Source organism: Pygocentrus nattereri, chromosome 19 (genome assembly GCF_015220715.1).
Source record: "Pygocentrus nattereri isolate fPygNat1 chromosome 19, fPygNat1.pri, whole genome shotgun sequence".
NCBI classification, from domain to species: domain Eukaryota; kingdom Metazoa; phylum Chordata; class Actinopteri; order Characiformes; family Serrasalmidae; genus Pygocentrus; species Pygocentrus nattereri.
Genome location: NC_051229.1, coordinates 5,889,550 through 5,905,213, shown reverse-complemented (window position 1 = coordinate 5,905,213; position 15,664 = coordinate 5,889,550). Strand labels below are relative to the sequence as shown.

Below are 15,664 nucleotides of genomic sequence, written 5' to 3'. Positions count from 1 at the left end.
TCCATGGGGGTCCTGACTGCTGAAGAACAGGGTAAAAGGGGGTAACACTGTATCAGAGAAACAGATGGACTACAGTCTGTAACTGTAGAACTACAAAGTGCAGCTATACAGTAAGTGGAGCTGATAAAATGGACAATGAGCGTTGAAACAAGGAGGTGGTTATAATGTTGTGCCTAATCAGTGTATATTAGCCTAGTCTTTTTGGTGATTACCTTTCCACATTCAATTATGTGTTTTCTGTGAATTTTGTATTTTTAATGAGGTCAAGACATGAGAACTATTTTTGTTAGTACAAATGCTATGCATTTGCTTTCCTGAATTGTCTTGCCACAAATACACAGTTAGCCATAACTACAGCTTGGCCTCATTCTTTGCAACTTAATGATTTCATTAAGATTTTTAAGATTAAGTGACACTTATTAGTCCTACAATGAGGAAGTTTCACCTTCATAATCTAACCCATCAGTGCAGTGAAACGCCGCATACACACTAGTGAAGACGCATACTAGGGGGCAGTGAGCACATTTGCCCAGAGCAATTGGCAGCCCTAGCCGCAGCACCCAGGGAGGTTAGGTGCCTTACCCAAGTGCACATCAAACATGTGTCGGCTCAGGGGTTCAAACTGGCTCCCCTGCCTCCAGCCCATGACATGACTCAGCCCCAGTTCAGATGATTCAGAGCAGACCTGTTTATAGCACACAAGTAGATAGACCGATTTGTTGATGCTGTATTCACTTTATTTCAAGCATTTTGTGCTTTAGAGCAGGATAATACTGAGGCCTAGGAACATTTAGTCCTACAGTTGCTACAATTACAGAGGCTCAGCTGTGCTACATGTTAGCCTGTTTCAGGGATGGAGGCTGAAGGGGAGGGAAACAGAGTGCGATTGGCAGCATATTGACAGAGGAAACACCTCTGGGTCCTGGCTGTGGTCAGCAGGCTGTCCTGGATTTCCAGAAGTAGTTCATGCAGTTGACTGGTTTGACCGTCACGGTGTTGTCTCTCCGTACCATCTCCATCCTGCTCTGAGGGGGCTCCTCTGCCTGCACAGGGGCCATCTCGGCATTGCTGAGCATCCACTGGAGCTCAGGGATGCTGAATTTCTCAGGTATCTGCACATTCAAAGAAGAAGCAACCCAACATGTGGCATTTAATCATTGCTACATCTGTAAAAATTACATTTGCCTCCTACAGCTGCTGCAGAAGTGACTAGTGCAGCGTTTCCCTGTTTAAAGGCTAGGAAAACCCCCTGCTGATGATGTGTGCTGATGTGATTTTTGTCCTAACTGGCTAACTAAGGAATATTACTGCTAGGAAGCCAGAAGTCACATTAGTATGTATAAGTCTATATGGTTGAAAGATTAATCAGTTTTATATCCAAATCGTAATTTGAGAGAGTGCAGTTTTCACATGGCAAGAGCTGCTAACTTTTTGTCATAGCCTACATTGACCAAAACATGGTTTTAAGTGGGGAAATTTAACCTGAATTTATGAACTACCTATAGATAAGTTAGACCAGTCAGAGGCAATCAAACCGCCATGTGTTGTGACATCACAACCACAACTAACTGGCAGTCTGGAAAACTACATTGAGAGGTCTGAAATAGTGGATATTCTGGCCAAAAAACAGGCCTGAACTTATTCTGAACTTAACTAATTCAAATTGCTGTTGCAAAGGAGGAGGGGGCAGGGCGGTTGTATGACATTTACATAATGCATGCTGAGTACTGCAGAGAGATGGATGAAAACACCAAAATAATAATACAAAATCATGAATTCTATGAAACCACCAAGCCTGAAGGATGATGTAATAACTTATAAAACTAGTTTTTGGCTGTCATGCAAGTTTAAAATGTCTTAGAATTTATATTAGTGGTATTTAAAGAAGTCTACAGCAATCAAAGATTAAATATAGTTAAAAAAGGTGTAGGACTTTAACATAAGACAATTAATATGCAATTATTAGGTTCAAGATGGTTTCAGACATTTAGTGCATCAAATCTCAGATTTCACCGTGGTTCAGTTTAGAGAGATATTTAGAAGTGCAGAGAGTGCTAAAAGAGAACTCGGATGTAATCGTAGGATCTATTTACACAGTAGTGGAATAAAACAAGACTACATTTTACATTGAATTTTGTTTATTTTGAATGCATGCCTAATTGAATATCTATGTAATGGATACTGATCATTTAAAAGTGGTGCACTTGAAGAACGACCACCTCCCAAGTCTCTAAATCAGGTGTGTCTAGCCCTGATCAGGAGGGTCTGGAGGCCCAGCAGAGTTTGGTGATTTAGCTGCTCAAACATACCTGATCCTACTCCAGCAGATCCTACACCAGAGTGAGTAGGTGTCTTCGAGCAGGAAAATCACCAAAGTGTTCTGTAAAATGCAGGGATAACTAAAGAAACTCTTGTTCTAGGCTCTTACCTCTTCTCCACCTGGACCACCGTGAGCTCCTTCCAGAGCAGAATTCAAAACCATATGAGACCGGCCACATGATATGACGCCCACAGCCACGAGCAGGCACATCAGGGAAAGAGAGAGACGGATTGATGAGGAGGACATTTCTTCTGTCTAGCAAAGAGCTGGTGGAGATTTCAGTCTTGGCAGAGCCCCTTGGGTGCTGTTCCTCGTCTATCTCCAGTCACCAGGCCTAGCATTTATACTGCTGCTCAAATTAAATCATTTTTGCCTGGAGAAGTTTTACAACACAGGCCCTTAAAGTAAACCATAAAGCTCTGCTTGAATTCAGGGGGTTGCCACTCAAGGTTTCATCATTTTTCCATCGTCAGCCACTTTTCTAGTGATTTCCCCAGGCGTATCTAATGGCTCGTTTTCCGCAACCCAAACAAAGTGTGCGGCCCACCCTAATAAACTGCTAATGGCAGTCCATTGCATTAGTGTGTTGCCACGGTTGCTAAGGTGCTGACCTTTCCAACTCATTAAGTATAGATGGCCCCTATGTGAGCATCATTTCTTTGTGGTTTCTCATGTCCTAATAGGTCCTGATGTAATTTGGAATTTTAGTATTTGGCTTATATCCGTGGGACTGTGACTGGGACAGTGGTGAATGACTTCACTGGAACTAATGAGCTTTTTTATTGGTTTATTGATCATCATCTTGCTTTGTCCTCACAGCAACTCTTTGGTTGAAAGTTTTCAGGCTGTTAAATAGAACTGAAATGCAAGAAAATAATGTGGAACATTATTCATGCTCATGAAAAATATGATTGAATATTTTTGATAGAGGTTTTAGCAATGAAAGTTCTATTGAACACCTTTGGGATATGTCGAAGGATTGAATCTCCATTGAACAGAATAGTTTGAGTTGGGAGTGATGTATCTTAACATCTTGGGAATAAAGTGGACTATTGCATCTCCATTGACCACCTTTAGGTTACGTTAGAGTGATGAAGCACCATCGATCACCTTTGGGATGAGTTGGAGTGATGAATCTCCAATGAACATCTCAGGGAAGAGTTGGAGTGATGAAGCACTATCAAACACCGTTGAGATGAGTGAAGATCCACTTGAGTGATTAAGCTCCATTTAACACCTTTGGGATGAGTTGGAGTGATGAAGCACCGTCGAACGCTTTTGGGAAGAGTTGGACTGATGAAGCACCACTGAACACCTTTGGGATGGGTTGCAGTGATGGAGCTCCATTCAGTACCTTTGGGATGACTTTGATTGCGGCGATTCAGAGATCAGTACCTAATAATCCTGTGGCTAAAAGCAGTCAGATCCTCGTAGCATTGTTCTACCATCTAGTGTAAAACCTTCTCAGAAGAGTAGAGGCTGTTGCTGCCGCAAAGTAATACAAATTCTCTGTCAATACTCTTGATTTCAGAAGAACTGCTGGACGAGCAGGTGTCAAATGTCATCTAATAGCTTCCTGTGATGGAGTTTTTAGAGGCATTAAGACTTAAGACCACCTCTGTGAACAATTCTGACCCTTTACGATTATCTAGAACAGAGCATTTCATAGCAAACCACTCACAGCAGGTGTCTTTACACATAATAGAGATGTTAGATCGAACCTGAGGAGCAGTTTGTTGTAAAGGTCATTGATTTAAAGATGATCACAACCTCTACACAGAACCATACGACCATGTGTTCAGTATTTCTGATCCTTTCCTTTGTGACACACGTTATATCACCTGAACACACACACACATCAGCAGAGTGCCATAAGAATGAAGAAGCCACCCCAACGTGTCGGTTTAACTTGGGGGAGACGTTTGTCTACCTACAGTTGTGCTCAAAATAATAGCAGTGTCTTTAAAAAAATGAGTAAATGTCAAAATTCGTCTAACAAATTGTACTTTAATGAACACAAATGCATTGGGGACACAGCACATTCTATTCCGAAGCAGGACAATTGGGAAAAGTAATTAAAACTCAAATAATAATAATGATATTTCACAGAAAGTCAGAAACGTAATGTTCAAAAAAATAGCAGCGTTGACATCTTTTCTTGGAAACTCAAAAATGTACTGCACAAACTAAGAAATTCTTGATAAGTCAACTTGGTTGAGTATCCTAAACTAATATTTTGTTGCAAAACCACGGTTTCTGATAACTGCTTCACATCTGTGGTGCATGGAGTCAACCAACTTCTGGCAACGGTCAACAGGTATTGCAGCCCAGGCCAATTGTACTATATTCCACAATTCCCCTGCGTTTCTTGGTTTTGCCTCATGCACTGCATTTTTTATGTCAGCCCACAAGTTTTCTATGGGATTAAGGTCCGGGGATTGTGCTGGCCACTCCATCAGTTGAATCATGTTCGTTTGGAACCATGCTTTTGCTCGCTTGCTGGTATGTTTTGGGTCATTATCTTGTTGAAAGGTCCATGTAGGAGAAAGGTCCATGTAGGAGAAACATCCCCATATCATGATGCTTCCACCACCATGCTTTAACCGTCTTCACTGAGTACTGTGGCTTGTATTCTGTGCTTGCAGGACGTCTGACGTACTGTCTGTGACCCTTGGACCCAAAAAGAAGAACCTTGCTTTCATCAGTCCACAAAATGTTACGCCATTTCTTCTCAGGCCACTCAATGTGTTCTTTGGCAAATTCTAACCGCTTCTGCACATGTCTTTTATTTAACAGTGGGACTTTGCGGGGGCTTCTTGCTGGTAGGTTGATTTCAACAAGACGTCTTCTGATTGTACCAGTACTCACAGTCAACTGAAGGTCTTCCCTGATCCTCTTGGAGCCGATCATTGGCTGAGCCTTTACCAGTTTGGCTATTCTCCTATCCATTCAAGGAGTTGTTTTTCTTTTTCTTCCACGTTTTTCTGGTTTTTCTTCCCATTTCAAAGCATTGGAGATCATTTTAGCTGAACAGCCAATCACTTTCTGTACTTCTTTATAGGTTTTCCCCTCTTTTATTAGTTTCTTTATTAAAAAACGCTCATCTTTAGAACAGTGTCTTGAACGACCCATTTTTCTTGTTTTTTCAGGACAAATGCACATCCAGCATGTCAGTTGCCTTGCTCCTTAAATAAGGATCACCCGTTTACACCCTTTTTTCCCAGAATGCCCTCCCTAAGTGACGGCCTCCCTAATTGAACTCACCACTGCTATTTATTTGAACACACCCTTTTCAGTTAATCATTCAATTTCACAGAATCTGCAGTATGCATGGGTGGCCTGTTGGGTTTGTTGGTTTTCTATACCCTTATTATACCCTCCAAAAACTTACTTGTGGTGTAGAGGTTGAAATTTTAACAAAAACATTGATTTATCTTGCTGCTGTTGGGGCACTGCTATTATTTTGAGCACTACTGTATGTGGAAATTTAGCAGACACTCGCAACGCCTTGTATGCAAAAGTTTGAACACCTCTGATCAAATGACAAGTGCTGATTGTCTGATATAAGTTAATGCTTCCTTTACAGGGAATAAACTTAAATATATGCATTTTTTTGCTTATTTTAGTTGCGTTTCTAAGGATTTGCAGAGTTTAACATGTTGGAAAAACACAAAAGATAAACTCTTCAGAACTTTTTTACAGGTTAAATTTTATGTTTTATTGTTCCCCATGAGTTAAAATTAGGAAATAAACTGCGACTATGAATTAAAATGTGCATTCTCTGTAAAGGATGTGTTCACTTGGAAAACCAACAAATCATCACTTGACCAGGGCTGCATACGACTTTATCTTGACACCCTAGTACTAGATTAGCTGTAGCATGTATAATGCTGTTATATTGTGTTTACTAAATATATTCAGTTCAGCCATACACTAATTTATGCAATAAAAACATACCTAACACATGCAGTCAGGCCAACTGGACATGCTAAATTGCCCCTGGGTGTGAGTGTGTGAGTGACTGTCTGTGTCTGTCTGTCTGCCCTGCGATGGACCTGTCCAGAGTGTGTCCTGACTTCTGCCCAATGACCGCTGGAATAGGCTCCAGCACTCCTGAGGGAGAAGCAGCTTAGAAAATGGATGGATGGATGGAAAAACATACCTGGATGTGGGAAACAGATGTATATATGTGTAAAACATTTATTAGCAGTGTTTAAATCTTGTTTGGTCACAGTTCCGCAGAAAGTTAGAAGTGGAAATGGGAAACATCAGACAGAAGAGTTTAGTCAGGTACTGGAATGAGCAAAGCACACATGGCACTTGTAATTTCTAGAAGCAACGTTTCTCTACAGAATGCATGTTAGCTTTAGAAGCAGAACGTTCTGCATTTAAAGTCAAACTGTAATACATCACAGAAATATCTCAGCAGCTTGTTGGCTGGTTTTAAGTGTGCAGGTTTCATGCTTTCATGCAGACACGACAGCGACTGATGACACTCGTCATTGCAGGGCCTTTCACAGTTTCGGGCACAGGCTTACTGTGAGAGAACAGACACAAATACATATTTAACATTTAAGAAAATAAATCAGCTCATCATATTATTATGCAACGCAATTTCATTCGAACAGTAGAGTAAGCATATATACACCGATCAGGCATAACATCATGACCAGCTCCTTGTTTCTACACTCATTGTCCGTTTTATCAGCTCCACTTACTGTATAGCTGCACTCTGTAGTTCTACAGTTACAGACTGTAGTCCATCTGTTTCTCTGATACTCTGTTACCCTGTTCTTCAGTGGTCAGGACCCCCATGGACCCTCACAGAGCAGGTACTATTTGGGTGGTGGGTTATTCTCAGCACTGCAGTAACGCTGAGGTGGTGGTGGTGGTGGTGGTGTGTTGCACTGGTCTGAGTGGATCAGACACAGCAGTGCTGCTGGAGTTTTGAAACACCACAGTGTCACTGCTGGACTGAGAACAGTCCACCAACCAAAAATATCCAGCCGACAGCATCCTGTGGGCAGTGTCCTGGGACCACTGATGAAGGACTAGAGGATGACCAACACAAACTGTGCAGCAGCAGATGAGCTGCCGTCTCTGACTTTACATCTACAAGGTGGACTGACAAGGTAGGAGTGTCTAATAGAGTGGACAGGGAGTGGACACAGTGTTTAAAAACTCCAGCAGCACTGCTGTGTCTGATCTACTCAGACCAGCACAGCACACACTAACACACCACCACCACGCCAGTGTTATTAACAGTGCTGAGAATGATCCACCACCCAAATACAACCCATGGCAAGATGGAGGAAGATCTTTCAATTGTTTAATTTTGTAGAAAAATGTTAATCACAGAGAAAAACGTTAATCACAGTTAATCTTCTGGCATTAAGAAAACAATAAAAAAAAGAAATATAATTGTTGTAGTCAGTCACAATTGTGTTTTCAAAAATATGGAATCACTAAATTCTGAGGAAAATATTATGGAATCATGAGAAGAACACGGCACCATTAGTACTTTGTTGCACCACCTCTGGCTTTTATTACAGCTTGAATTCTCTGAGTCATGGACTTAACTAATGACAAACTTCATCAATCCGTCTGTTATTGCTGTTGCCAGATCAGCTTTGCAGGTTGGAGCTATGTCATTGACCATTTTCTTACCTGCTCTGTAAGAGTCCATGGGGGTCATGACCACTGAAGAACAGGGTAACAGAGTATCAGAGAAACAGATGGACTACAGTCTGTAACTGTAGAACTACAAAGTGCAGCTATACAGTAAGTGCAGCTGATAAAGAGCTGAGGTGGTCATAATGTTATGCCTGATTGGTGTATATGTTAATCAGACTCCTAAACATTGCTTTATAATGACCTGTGGATTTACTGATTATCATTCAAGTTGCAAACTATTCACTAAAATTTGAATCCATTCATTTTGTTAAGCCAGTAACTACGATAGCCATACGTTCAAGATATTATTGCCAACTGTTTGGCTATAGTTCAGCATGGACCATATCTTCAGATGAACCAAATGAGCTCACCTGAACATCTGTCCTGCATTGAGGGAGGCCAGCCAGTAGCTGTAGGAGTCTGGGTAGTAGTTACAGGTTCCACGGCCGTGACACTCGATGAAGGGAACCTGTCGAAAATGCTCCAAGCAGGAACCAGGAGAGATCAGGGGCTGCCCAGATCCCTCAGCACCTGCACCGGTTTGCTGGAATATAGAGGATTCTGAATTGAACGTGCTTCCGTGATGGGAAATCTATCCTAAACTCTGAGTGGCAGACCCTCACAAACGCAAACACACTCAAAGATGATGTCCTTCCATCTTTTGTAAAGAGCTAAAATGAGTCCATTTTAAAAAATGTATTTAACCTTCAATTTAATCAGACAGTCATTAAGACTGTTCTTATTTACTATGCTGGCCTGGCAAACAGCAGTAGCTCCTGAGGGGTCTACTTGCGTGAACAGTAGTACGACTAGTAAGAAATTCTGTACAACATAAAATTGCCACATTACGCATTTGAAGATACTATCAGCAAAGTTAGACCAATTATTGCTATTTAATTTTTTATTATTAATATTTTTAAAGTGTATTACGCCAATTTTTAGACTAATAAATATCAAAATGCATTTCTCTCTTAAGCCATAAGTTGGTGCTGTTTCTCTCTGGTGAGACCAAGGTTTCTGTCAGAGGTGTGGTCACTGGCCATTGGTCAGTGCTTATTAGTACAGGCGTAAATACTTGTCGCTGCTGCTGGAACAAAACCTCGTAACTCCATTTTTGACATCATTTGAAAATACCCATTACCCTTCACATTATATGTAACTTTAATGATTAATGGACCAAAAGAAATGACCCAAAATGACTTGGAAAACATTCTGGTTCCATTGACTTACATTAAAAGTAAAGTAGGTTTTTTTCTTCTCCTGTAAAGTTACTATTTTGGAGATTTTCTTCCGACAACAGAGATATCCATATATTAAACAGTAGAGTTATATAGGACCCTCTCTGTGGTTGCGTTAGCGAAGAGAGAATTCTACTGTAAAGAACACGTTTCATTAAACAGGAATCCATGAAGGCAGATTTAAGTAACTATAAGGCTAAATTAGAATAATAGCCAAGTTAGTTGTGGCTAAATTAGAAGCAGTGTGTGGAAATCACGCTGCGTCAGCTTTTCCTTTGAATAGTTTGTATTTAATGAAGCTCTCTATTTTTGCTTTTACCAATGCAGTCATCAGTCTGAGGTGATTTTATGTAGCTTATGTTAGGTAACCAGCCCCAGTGTGTGGTGGGTGATGCAAATCTGTAAGCAGATGTAAACATGAATACTGTATTATATTATTACTATTATCAAATTAGAAAACAAATGTGCAGGCCAGATTTAAGGATAAATTGTAAACATGTAACAAGCCATATCAAGATGCCCCCTACATCTCCCTTCACCAGTATGCTGGTAGTTTGAGACCCCTGATATAGACGATCTATGTAGATAATACATGTTTTCTTCTCCTATGATGGTCTCAGTAAACAGTTAAGAGATGCAACTATGGAAGCCATACATGTCCTGAATGCTGGCACTGTTCCATATTAATGAAAAGCTGTGTACTGTAAACTGTTTTCCATATTATAAGTCCTCCTGTACCTCCTACATAATATACACTATTGGTTCATACCATAGCAAAGGAGTAGCCCGTCCAGAGTGAAAGCCAGCCTTGGGGACACTGAGGTGTTTGTGTGGTTTGGCTGTGGATGGCGATGGTGTTGGTTGAGCTCTCACAAACTGAACACCTGGCAAACAAATAAAACATAACTCCGTATTGTGATGGACTGACCTAAAGGTGGTGACACAAATACACTGACTTTGGAATGTTATAATCGAATATAATAATATTAACTAAAACAGGGGTCGGCAACATGCGACTCTTTTACTGCCCTGTTGTGGCTCCACGGCTGAATCAAATTTTTAGGTAAAACTAAAATCTTCCTCCTTTACAGTAAAATAAAGCTCTGCTGATCGTTCAACACATTTTAACAGTAAATGGCCTGAAACACTGGAGTTAATGTAGAACTGCTGATTCACCCTTTAAGCTTGAAGACTGAATACATGAATCTTGCCTAGCTAGTAGCTAATGAAAAAGGCCAAGAGAAACTCCGGCTGGTTTCCTGATACGCTCAATGTGCAACAAGAAACTGTCAAACAATAAAAAGTCCCGAGGCTGAAGTCGCTTCTCGTTCGCCGGCCTCTTGTTCGAATTTTCCTGTTCTACCTTAAACGGTGCACCATACATTTTGGCGCCTCAGGAACCATTTAAGGTGGAACGTGAAAATTTGAACAAGAAGCTGGTGAATGAGAAGTGACTTCAGCCTCGTAAAAAGTCTACTGTTGAGAGACATTTTACAAGAAACTATTTTAGAGGAAAAAATTCCTGCCAGAGATGTGAAAAGTGGCTGTACCTGAGCTAAAGCTTAAAGCAGAGCAAAAAAAGTTTCCAGAAAAAATCTCCAGAAATGTGTTTCATAATGATGCACCTGCTGATGTATTTGGCCAGAACGTCCCCCCTGATCGGATCCATGTTCATGGGCATGGGCTCCTCGGTGCTCAGCCAGTAGGAATAGTCGTTACGGGAGGCGTAGCGGCAGGTGTTCTCTGTGTCGCAGAAGAGGAAAGGCATAGTGGAGAAGCGAGGCAGGCAGCTCCCCAGGGTACCTGAGCAAAACAGCATCAGACAGTGACACCATGTTCACAGACTCACAGATTTGCTTCAGGCATCTTCTAAAGACAAGAAGAGGAATGGCAAGAATGATAAAGGAGGATGGAGTAGGTTTAACCCTTAGATGTCAAGAAGGGGACTTCTGCTTCTATTGTTTTGCTGAACTCTGCAATAGAGTCTGGCTGCAGACATGCACTCTCAGCCAGATGCACTCTTAGCCCCAGTGATGTCACGTGCACATGCACTCTCTGCCACAATGGCAAAAGCACTGGGGAAAAACAGTCCAATGGAATGGCTACTGATCCTTAACGATATCATCACTTAACCCATTTTTCGTCCATAACTCGGCTAGAGAGTTACATTTAGTGTACCCTCCTGATGAAAAAGATCATAGAACCCATTCAAATGTTTCCTGGTTCCCTGGTTCCTGGTGGTTTTCAGTAGTCGCTAATGGTTTTCTGTGTTTCCCTGATGGGTTCATATCACAGTATAAAGGATTCTAATCGTTTAATCAGGTGTTTTGGGACTGATTCCACAAACATTTAACCATTTCCTAATGGCCTCTAATGGCAACCATCAAGCCAATTCTCGTTGGAAAGCAAAACCATCAGGTTTTACTCCTAACGGCCCTGCCAAAACAGTTAAGTTGTGAGAACGTTCTGTTTCGGTGCCCACAACGTTGTCAGCAATGTTATACCTTAAAAAGTTATGAACGTTGTCTGACAACCTTCTAGGAGCTCGTGACGATGTTGACGAGACAGCACAGCAAAAGTAATCTGTACTATGTTGACAGCCTCCTAGAATCATTAATTGGTTCAATTTTAATCAATATTACATTTTTGATAACCGGCTCTGATCATCTTCAGCATGGCTTTCATGAGTTTCAGCGGTAGCTGAATAAACCCGACATTCATGTCTGAACGTCATGGAAGGTTTTATTTTGAAAGTTTCCCTACTTAATTACGTTATTATTGATATGGCAACGCTAATATACATTCAGTGTAGCTTTTGTTGCCCAGCAGTTCGTGCTCCACTGTTTTTCCTCATAAAACTGACAAAAGCACTCGTGGCAGAGCAGCAGTGATGTCATCAATAGGCTGGCAGTGCAGGTCAGGCTGAGAGTGCATGGCTGCAGCCAGACTCTTCTCCAGTTCTGAGCATCAGTCTTGTGTTTTCAGCTGGTATCAAACCTGTTTTTGAGTCCTGTATCTCCTCTTGATACTCAGGGATGAAGAAGGATTCCAAATCCCCTGTCTGACATCCCATGTAGAAACCATGAAACAGATCCACACGACTTCTTTTTCTACTGTTTATTTGTCAAAAACCGTCTATTTTTCAGACAAAACGTTTTTTGCCACTTTTCAGGACGCACAGAAAGAGAGATGTCCAGAGGAGGCCTACAGCCTTTCTAAATGAAAAGCGCTCATAACGTTTTTGACCAATAAACTGGAATTTACATGACAAGTTTTTGTATGAAACAAGATCATTAAATAAAGCATTTTATCACCGTTTAATGGAAACAAGCTGCAAATCACAAATCACAAACATTTTTGTACGCCTTTCCGTTTTATTGCCTGCAGTTTGCACAGGAAAATCAGTGGAAACGTAGCTACCGTGGAAGACATGACTGCTGGAACTGGGCCTATTTACAGTATATTTGGAAGGAGAGTGTGTGTGTGTGTTACCGAGATCCTGTCCATGAGCTTCCTCATTTCCATTGATGAAGAGCAGGGAGTATCCTGAGTAGATAAGCGTGGTGCCCCTTGGGCAGGTGGGCACCAGGATGCTCTGGCTGTGTCTGGTCAGCAAGAAGCTATCAAGAGATCCTTCAGCTACTTTTCCTGGAGGTCCATGAATGCCCTTAGCCCCTTGCTGCCCGACACCACCAACCAACCCTTAAAAGAGTTTAAATAGTTACCATCCTGTTAACATTCACATTTAATAACGTTTACAAGATTTATGAAGTTTGAAGGCTGTTGGTGTACCTGGCTTCCCAGGTACTCCTTTATCTCCTTTCCGTCCAGGAAAACCAGGAAAACCAGGAACAGACCTCCCTGGAAAGCCCTTGGGACCTTGAACACCTGTCATAAAAATATAAATAAACAGGCCACACAACAAACTCATTAGAAGTCTGAAGTATTTGCTTTTGTGTTGCTACACTATTTACATACAAATACATAGTGACATAATTCATTCAACTTTTCCATGAATGACATGTTTATTTCATGTACATACAGCTTTGAGTCTTCACTTGCCTTTCCTTTATGTCAAAAAAATAATAAAAAAGATATAAAGGATGGGACTCATTACGTAACACAAGATGCACAATAATAACTTCTCTCCAAATTCACATCTTAATGAAATTTTTGCTTTTCTTCACACAAAAATATATGTAGTATGGATTAAAAGTTCAGAATAATTCATATGTAATTACGCCATGCTTTTGTTTTTGTTCATGATACCTGCAACTTCCGTATCAGAACTGATGTACTCAAGAAAATAAGAAAATAAGTAAAGTAATAAGAAAAGTTGTCATCGCACCTGCCGGCCCTGGTGGTCCAGGTGGTCCAGGATAACCAGTTAAGCCTCGGATTCCAAGGCTGCCATCTGGCCCCAGGTCCCCGGGCATGCTCACGTAGGCCTGTGCCATGCTAGGTCCCTCTGGACCTAAAGAAGACCACAAAACAAAAACACTAAGATGCCAGTGTGTGTACTGTAACGCAACTGGAACAAAATGGAAACTTTTAATGTACAGTACTGCACAAAAGTCACCTTTCATGAGAGTAATTTACAGTCAAAACAGCCATTAAGGACAAGTTATTCTTTTTTTCAGGAGCTTTTTCTGGTCAGTCCTGCCTTCTAACAAATGACTGCTGGGATGGGGTCCAGCTCTCCCCGCAACCCAGAAGGATAAGCGATTTAGAAGAAGTGTGTGTGTGTGTGTGTGTGTGTGTGTGTGTGTGTGTTTCTGGTCAGCAGGGTCCCTGGGGTTTTCAAAACTCAAAATCAATTAAAAGCTACAAAAAAAATGGGACTTCTAGCAGCCCCCTGTAAGACCTGTCCCATCACATAAACAGCACAAAGCTTTCAGCACAGGTTTCTGTCCATGTTCAAGAGAACTCAGAGCGTGTCTTCTCACAGTGGAAGGATGGACAGAAATTTGGTCTCAGACTGAAAAGCCTGTGTAGCTCGACTCAGCTCAGACATTCTGTAGCTGTCAAGCAATCTAGCAAGAATGACGTTTGCATTAGAACACAAAAACTGAACGTCTGAGATGTGGAGTGAGGTTTTATAGACTAAACTGATTATCCTGGTGGGTCGTGGGGGGAGCTGCAGCCTATGCCAGCTGCCACTGGGTGGAAGGCAGGATACACTCTGGACAGGCCACCAGTCTATCATAGGGTAGACAGACAGACAGACACATAGACTCACAGGCCCTTCTTGCTGTGAAGCGACAGCACTACCCACTGCACCACTGTGCACCATTTTATGGCCCAATGAATCTAAATTTGTAGTTACGGTTAAGTATGACAGTGAGAAGTAGAAAATGCTAAACCAACTCCTAAGACTTAACTTTGGAGCTTTGGAACTTTGGAAAAATATCCCTACAGATTTCCTTGAAAAACTGAAATAGAGTCTCTTGATGCTGTAATAATACAGTGGACATAAATACTGCCATTGTAATACCATACATTTATGTAAACGTATGTTTAGTTATTAAGGCTTCTGTGAAATGTGTCTGTTAAATATGTTTTATGCTTTTATCCAGATGCCAAAAATTAAATTAATTTGACTAAAATAATTATCTTGTGTGTATATACATACATACACACACACATATACATATATGTATATATGTATATAAGTAAAGAAGGAGGAGTGGGCAAGTAGTGGGCAAGTAATGCAACAATTCAAGAACAATGTTTCTCAACATAAAATAGCAAAGAACTTTTGCTTTTCATCATTTACGATACATAATAACTTTAAAAATTCAGAGAATCTGGAGAAAACACTTTATACAAGGGACAAGGCCAAAAACCAGTATTTGCTGGCTGTGGTCTTTGGGCCCTCAGACAGCACTGCATTAAAAACAGACATGATTCTGAAATTGTAATGAAGTAATGAAGTAATTGTAATGAAGTAATGAAATAATTTCATACAGTAATGAAATTACTGCATGGCCTCAGAAACACTTCTGAAAACCACTGTCTGTGAAAACAGATCATCACTGCATCCACAAATGCCAGTTGATACAGTTAAAAGAAAGCATATATAAACAGGATCTAGAAACGCTGCCACCTTCTCTGGGCCCAAGCTCATTTAAAACAGACTGAGGGGAAGTGGAAATGTGTCCTGTGGTCCAACAAAACAACATTTAAAATTCTTTTTGGAAATCATAGACACTGTGTCCTCTGGGCTAAAGACCACTCAGCTTGTTATCAGTGCACAGTTCAAAAGCCAGTATTCACAATGGTATGGGGTGCATTAGTGCATATGGCATGGGTGACGTGTACATCTGTGAAGGCACCATTAATTCTAAATGATAAATTTTGCAACATACACTGCCATTCAGACTCCGTCCTTTTCAGCCCTTGATTATTACAGCAAGAGATTGTTAAACCACAT

At 41.0% G+C, this 15,664-nt stretch overlaps 2 protein-coding genes across 2 annotated transcripts in view; both read right to left on the bottom strand.

Annotated features, from left to right (window-relative positions):
* Positions 1-846: 846 nt before the first annotated feature.
* sst2 (somatostatin 2) lies at positions 847-2,658 on the bottom strand. The gene is made up of 2 exons (XM_017712238.2): positions 2,429-2,658; positions 847-1,112 (listed from the first exon to the last, which is right to left on the bottom strand). The coding sequence occupies exons 1-2, from the start codon at positions 2,564-2,566 to the stop codon at positions 933-935; spliced, it is 318 nt and encodes a 105-aa protein (XP_017567727.1). The 5' UTR covers positions 2,567-2,658; the 3' UTR covers positions 847-932.
* Positions 2,659-6,502: 3,844 nt separating this feature from the next.
* LOC108436027 (collagen alpha-5(IV) chain-like) overlaps positions 6,503-15,664 on the bottom strand; it is a 65,420-nt gene continuing 56,258 nt past the window's right edge. The window contains exons 46-52 of the mRNA XM_037530860.1: positions 13,580-13,705; positions 13,024-13,119; positions 12,724-12,933; positions 10,857-11,034; positions 10,001-10,115; positions 8,365-8,537; positions 6,503-6,857 (exon numbers count right to left, since the gene is read on the bottom strand). Of these exons, the coding sequence (XP_037386757.1) occupies positions 6,779-6,857; positions 8,365-8,537; positions 10,001-10,115; positions 10,857-11,034; positions 12,724-12,933; positions 13,024-13,119; positions 13,580-13,705 (977 nt within the window). The 3' untranslated portion in view covers positions 6,503-6,778. The remainder of the gene's footprint in view (positions 6,858-8,364; positions 8,538-10,000; positions 10,116-10,856; positions 11,035-12,723; positions 12,934-13,023; positions 13,120-13,579; positions 13,706-15,664) is intronic.